The sequence below is a fragment of the Gregarina niphandrodes genome (assembly GCF_000223845.1).
Source record: "Gregarina niphandrodes unplaced genomic scaffold scaffold00006, whole genome shotgun sequence".
NCBI lineage: Eukaryota > Apicomplexa > Conoidasida > Eugregarinorida > Gregarinidae > Gregarina > Gregarina niphandrodes.
The window spans coordinates 271,815-278,620 of NW_011645777.1; the positions used below are offsets into that span (position 1 = coordinate 271,815).

At 55.7% G+C, this 6,806-nt stretch overlaps 3 protein-coding genes across 3 annotated transcripts; 2 read left to right on the forward strand and 1 right to left on the reverse strand.

Moving 5' to 3' along the window:
- Positions 1 to 389: 389 nt before the first annotated feature.
- Positions 390 to 2,522, forward strand: GNI_046390 (hypothetical protein; the record flags this gene model as incomplete). The annotated part of the gene is made up of 1 exon (XM_011131307.1): positions 390 to 2,522. One exon carries the CDS (start codon positions 390 to 392, stop codon positions 2,520 to 2,522), a length of 2,133 nt encoding a protein of 710 aa, XP_011129609.1.
- Positions 2,523 to 2,685: 163 nt separating this feature from the next.
- GNI_046400 (hypothetical protein) lies at positions 2,686 to 5,251 on the forward strand (the record flags this gene model as incomplete). The annotated part of the gene is made up of 2 exons (XM_011131308.1): positions 2,686 to 4,774; positions 4,878 to 5,251. The coding sequence occupies 2 exons, from the start codon at positions 2,686 to 2,688 to the stop codon at positions 5,249 to 5,251; spliced, it is 2,463 nt and encodes an 820-aa protein (XP_011129610.1).
- Positions 5,252 to 5,567: 316 nt separating this feature from the next.
- On the reverse strand, positions 5,568 to 6,092 carry GNI_046410 (membrane protein; the record flags this gene model as incomplete). Its single annotated transcript, XM_011131309.1, has 1 exon — positions 5,568 to 6,092. One exon carries the CDS (start codon positions 6,090 to 6,092, stop codon positions 5,568 to 5,570), a length of 525 nt encoding a protein of 174 aa, XP_011129611.1.
- Between the last annotated feature and the right edge of the window lie 714 nt (positions 6,093 to 6,806).

The following is a 6,806-nucleotide window of genomic DNA, read 5'->3' on the forward strand; positions in this document are numbered from 1 at the left end:
CCTCATGCAGATCACACCAAGCATGCGGATGACTCTGCGTATGCCCCCCATGCAGATCATCCTGGGTGTGCCCCTCATGCAGATCACTCTGGGTACGCTCGAGAGCCATGGCTGCTGGAACCCCAAGTTCCTACCGGGTGGAGACAGTGGCTGCACACACCTCAAGTCCAAGAGCTGGCAGACTCGCCACTGGTAAGGTATGTTTGGCACAATTACTGGCCACAACTGTCCCTCTGCATGGCCATGATAGAAAATGAGGAATGAGCTGGGCTGCAAGGGACGATGGTTAGTTAGATAGGGTCATAGAGATAATTAATTGTTGCTCTCTAAAATCTGTTTCAGGAAACCACACAACGAAAAATGTCTTAGAAAGATTTTTGTGGGAGGGAATGTTGGCTGCGGTTAGCCCACAGAACGGAGTGTGCTTCTTGAGTACCTTGTTGGGTACCTTGAGTTGGGTTGAACGTTATTGGCAGTCATTGGAGAAAGATGAGTTTGTGGACTTGAGGAGGCACCTATCGTGGGAACCACACAAACGGCGGCAGATATGGCGCGAATTGGCGCAGCAGCCGGGTGCAGAGTTGCGCTTCAATCCTGCACAGTGGACCATGATTCGTGACGGCGAATACGACTGCCCGCTGTACATCCCGACGCTGCCAAGTCTCACCGACTTCGGCGGCCACTTGTTGTTGATGAACGAAGCCAAAACGGCCGTCGGGACCACAGTCGGGTCGACCGTGGGCAGGACCGTCGGCGGGTCCGGCTGGGATTCGAACGCGCGCGTGGAAACGACGGTGGGTTCGGAGGAAGGCAAACTCTCGATGGATGCATATAAGGTGTATTGTATGGTGAGGAGCACGTTGCCGGAGGCTGGATGGGAGAGTCTGCGGCGCATAACGCCGGCTACATTCGACCACTGCAACCTGGCATACGTAGAAGTGGCTGCGGCGATATCGTCATGTTTCGAAAGTCCGTACGGAACGGTGGATGGGCGAATGCATGATGCGGTGGTGGAGAAGTTGGGGTCTAGATGGACACGAGTACGACTGCGTAACTGGTTGACGGGTTGTTTGTTACAGCATGCACAAGGCTCACTGTCACATTTGCTGGAGTTTTGTGCAACGGTCCTAAAGTTTGTACCGCCTACGAGTTACGCTCATCCGCGACATGACGGTGACAATGTGACGGTTGATCATGCGCACATTCCGGCGACACGACGATTAGAGTGTTTGCGGGCACGACCTCTGAGAATTTCGGAGCATTTACGAAGACCTGATTTCGGTGACGCAATTCGACTAGCGGTTTGGGCTTTCCACATCGCAGGCTTGCCCACAATCTCTGCAAGGGAGTACGGAAGCATGTGTCAAGCAGACCTAGCTGAGGTTATACATCAAAGCGGAAACACATCACAAGCCGCCGCCGCCGCGAATCCAGAAGAGCATGCATGGATCCGCCGATACTGGGAATTGCTGGGACCAGAACAGTTTCAACGTCTCTCCGATGGCGTGGACTCCGCCCTTCATCGACGACGACTCACCTGGTTGAAAAATGCCCCCATTCTGAGAGTCCTGCTCGCCTCCGAGCCTATCGCACCTCGGCTGTCGACCACGGCGGAGCTCTCATCCAACCGAACAATGCTACCGACGGAATGGACGATGACTAGTGTGCTGGGTGCACCGGAGGGGTGCGGTGGAGAACGGCCTTTGTACATTCCAGAGTTGGGAGTGATGAAGACAGGAGTTCGATGCCGACCGTGTTTCCGTGATGAGTATGAGGCTTATTATTTGTTGCATCAACTGCTGGGAGACGAGAGGTGGGCGAAGCTTCGGACCATTAAACCGGAAGATTTCAAGGAGTGTGCACAGGGGTACATCAGGCTCGCTGCAGAGTTCCAACGTTACTTTCTGTCCCCCTTCGGCATCCTCGATACTCTGCTCATGACCTGGATCAGCAAAGAAGCGAAGCTTGCCTACCGATCGCCAACTCTTACAAACTGGATTAGCGGATGTCTTCTGCAGTACTGCCAAATGCCCTTCCACGACCTTGTCCAATTTTGTCACAATCACTTCCGAATGAGTCTGTTTGCGTCTGACTCGTCTTCGGAGTCGCTGCCGGCACAGTTGAAAGCAACCGCAGAGGCGATGTCGCGCTTGCCAGTCATCTCAATCGCCGAACTCGCCACCCAGCGGGCGGTTCGAATCCCAGGATTGCGCCTGGAAACCGCCTCACTCGCAGAACCAAAAAATCCCGCCCGGAACGGTGACGAAGAACACGCACCCAAAAGGCATTGTTCGGATCGTGCAGACGACGACGGCGGGAATGCCTCTGGAAGTTCAAGCTCCAACGACGGGGAGGCGTGGCTGCAGCAAGTAACTAGCCGATGGAGAGAGTGGCTGGAAAGTCCTCAGGTCCAAGAACTGGCAGAGTTGCCAGCTATAAAGTACGCTTGCACTAATTACTGGCCACAACTCTCCCGCTGCATGGCCATACTGGACAATGAAGGGTGCGAGACTGAACGCTAAACCTTCCCTTTCGCTCTCAAAAAGTTACTCGCGTCCTGACCGCCTGTTTTCGGGCTGTGGTACCTATTCGTCCGGGCTGAATGAGGCGTTGTTTTTGAACCTGGGCCTTGCATGACGGGTAGCCTTCGCGGCGTTTGATTTTCCGGGGAAATTGCTGACGAAAATGTTGGCGACGGAGAGTAGGAGGAAGACAGAGAAGAGGCTGCTATCGGCCGGTGCGAGTGTTCTCGCCGTGGCGAGTGTTCTCGGGGATGGTGTGTGGATGGATTGGGCTGAACGGTATTGGGAATTGTTGGGTCCAGAAAAGTTTGGTCAGTTGAAGACGCACTTGTCCCCGGATCCGTGGAGAAGGCGGAAGCACTGGCGCACGTTTCTGCAACAGCCTTCGAACTCGGTGCGCTTCGACCAGTGGACCTTGTTGCGTAACGAAGAGGGTACGCGTCCGCTTTACATCCCCACACTGCCGACCCCAACCCAATTGGGTAGCCGCTTGTTATGCTGGAGCTTAAAAAATCGAGTGAAGGCCGGCCCGAAGACCGGCGCGAAGCCGGATTCGAACGCACGCGTGGAAACGGCGTCGGGTACAGAGTTCGCGGGTGTGTGCCTCGCGGGTGCACCGCCTGGCTACGACGCGTACTGTACAGTGCGGAGTACGTTGCCGGAGACGGGGTGGGAAAACCTGCGGCGAGTAACGCCGGCAACGTTCAATGAGTGCAACCTGGCGTACGTGGAGGTGGGTGGGGTGATTTCGTCATGTTTTGGAGAGCCGTACGGCACGGTGGACGTAGAAGTGCGGGAAGAGGTGGAGCACCAGCTGGGGCGAGGGGCAAGTCGGTTGCGCAACTGGCTCACTGGTTGTTTATTGAAGCATGCCGGTGGTTCACTTACGGACTTGGCGGGGTTTTGTGCGCTCGTGCTCAAGATCAATCCGTCGACTCCTCAAGGGTGTGTGCGTGACCAACTTCGTGATGGGCTATCGATTGAAGAGGCTACATTGAAGGGCGCCCTATGCTCCAAACAACTGGACTGTCTACGTTCAGGACCGCCGTGTTTTTCTGATTACTCGCGACGTTTCAACTTTAACGAAAACCGTCTGGAAGTTTGGAAACTACGACTCGACGATCTACCCACCGTATCTGTCGCTGAATACGCAACCATGCAGCAAAGCGACTTGGACAGAATTTTATCTCACAGAGCACCCCCAAGCGGGCCAATCGAACAAGAACGGGCGTGGGTCCGCCGCTACTGGGAATTACTGAATCCGGAAGAATATGCCCGACTCTCTGTCTTCGTCGACCCGGCTCCTCACCGAAGACGAGCGCGCTGGCTACGAGTCGCGCCCCAACTTATCTCACCCACTGACGGCGAGACGGAGTGGAGCATGATTAGCGAGATTGGGGACGTCGGGGACGACCGGCCTTTCTATATTCCTGAGTTGGGTGTGATGAAGACGATGGCTCGGTCGCGTGGATACTTCTGGGGGCGCGACTACGAGGCGTATAGAGCGTTACATGGTTTGCTCGGAAGAGACAAGTGGGCGAAGTTGCGGGCGGTGAAGCCTGCGCACTTCTTGCGGTGCGCACAGGGCTACCTCAGGCTGGCTGCAGCGTTTCATCGATGCTACGTCGCCCCTTTCGGCATCCTGGACACTCCGCTGCTCACTTTTATCGCACGGGAGATGAAGATACCCACACGCGAACCGCGTTTCGCATACTGGATCAGTGGTTGTCTTTTACAATATTGCGAAATGCCCTTCGAAGATCTCCTCCGCTTCTGCGACAACCATTTTCGGTTTACACCCGTACCTTCCGCACGAGACGTTACCGCCCTTCAAAATTCAGTATGCGTCGACATGCACGCCACAGCACAAGCGCTAGCCCATCTGCCAGTCTTGACGATCGCCGAGTATTGCGGCCTCGAAGTAGGCGAGCACAACCGGCGTGATGAGTACAACCTGCCCAAGTTTGGCGGATCGGAAAGACCGACACGCAAAAGGCGCCACACCTCGAACCACACAGACAACGGTTCGAATCTCGAAAATGCCACTAAAGAATTTTACGAAAACGGAAAGCAGCACGGGAACGCCGCGGAACCGTGGCTCCAACAACTACCTACTTCGTGGAGCAAGTGGCTGGAAACGCCTCAGGTCCAAGAACTGGCGGAGTTGCCAGCGGTCAAGTACGTTTGCACGAACCACTGGCCACAACTCTCCCGCTGCATCGCCACGCTAGCAAGAGAGGAAAGCGAAGAACGTCAGCTGACCGGAGAAAAGGGCAGTGAATCATTTTCCACATCACATCCGCTACTCCCAGGTGGAATAATCGGCACCAGTCGGTCGGTCGGTCGGTGAGGTAGGTGTTGACACATTTTCCGTGGAGATGTTCTTCTGGAAGAAAGGAGTGAAAAACGAAGCGAAGAAGCTGGCAGTAGCTGAGCAGCGGCCGGTGGAGTACCACGCAGCAGTGCAGTACATCCCCCACTCAGGGCCGGTGGCCATGTCCAAGAAGGAACGGCACGAATTAAAGAAGAGTCTGCGCAAACAAAGAGAAAGAAAAGCGAACCCCACAAGTGTCTCTCTCGGAGCCGCTCTGGATATGAAGACCCCTGAGCAACAGGCCAGTAAAATGCAGAGTCTCATGGCACACCAACAGCCAGTACATCTCCAGGCCCAAACTGTCGTGCTCCCGACGGGCGCATCCAGCAATTCAACAATCAAACACAAAAAGTAGGAAAGACAAGGCCTCCATCCTGGAAGGCCTCCATCCTGGAAGGCCTCCATCCCGGAAAGCATCGGACCTGGAAGGCTGACGGCAGACCAATCATTTTTCCAAACTGGATCGAGCCTGCATGCTGATCAACCGCCACCACCTCTGTCAGTAGCGACCCGGCTCGTAGCAACCGTAATTCTCGAGCACTGCTGGGTCTTGAGCATAACCGACTCCACAGTCTGGTCTGTCCCGGCACAGCCTCCTGACGGCCTGGCCTGGCCTAGCCTGATGGCCTAGTCTCCGCCTCAGAGGTGGCGTCTCAGGGGCTGTGATTTTATCACAGCATCAGAGAGGCCAGCGCGGCGGCGGTCGTCGTGCTGATGAAGTTGACTTGGTCGTTGTCCAATACGGCCCAGAGTGAAGGCCCCGCTCGTTTCCCGTCGCAGTGTCCGTCTCGTTTCTCGTCCGAGTGGTCTCGTTCGTGAGGACGTTGTAGTTCCTCTGGATCTCGTTCCTCTGGATCTCGTTCGAGGAGGGCGCCAAGGAGGCTGTCGATGAGGCTTCCGATGAGTCCGAATAGTCCGCAGAGTACGACGAGTTCGAAAACAGCAATTGATGGTGCTCGCGCGGTGAGGGCATACAATGCACCGATGATCCAGCCGCCGACGATTGACAGGAAAAGTCCCGCGAGAGTGACGCCGCCGTTGGTACCGACTGGTACTTGGCGCCATGGATGTGTGACAAGTTTTGGTTGAGCGTCGGCGAGTGGTGCAAGTTCAGACGCGAGTGTGTCTCCAAGTGCAGCACTCAAAGCGGCCAATGCAGGCCAGCAAACATCATAGCGCCCAGACAATGTGTGCATAACTTGGGCAATCGTGCACACACCACCATTTGCAACTACCTGGCGCCAAGACCTGTGCCCAGCCGCGTCATAACCAGGACGTGCCTTATAAGCACTACCTACACGCGTCGCCACCGTTCCCAGCAAGAAGAAACTCACCAAGCATATCAGCACGCGCCAACCAGCACAAACAGATAATAACGTGCCCATCAGCCAAGCTGCAACACAGCCACCCCCATCCAGACTACGTCGACCATACGACCGCACCACCAACGGAACCAATAATAACTGCCACCACCACCACATCCTGCCGATTAAAAAAAAACCAGGGTCGAAACCATGATCGGGGCCAGGGTCGGGGCCAGGGTCGGGGCCAGGGTTGCCTGACAGTTGCCAAGTCCGACGAGGGCCATCAGCCCGTCGGATATCGCGACCGGGGACAAGGCAGCGCCAGGGAACAGTGGCCCATGCTCTGACCTAGTCATGATCAGCCAGTTCGTCGTCGTCGCTGGCTTTATTTTATTTTCGGATGAAGGTCGAGTTTAAGTTATTGGGCGGCAAGAGCACTCATGCCGACGTCGGTGCAGCAGACACAGTGCCTCAAGTGAAGGAGGCCGTGTGCCCGATGCTTGACCTAGACCCGGCTTCGGTCACGCTAGTGTACAAGGGCAAACTCGCGAAGGATGCCGACACCATGGAAACGCTCAAGGTGACTGAGAACACCTGCATACACCT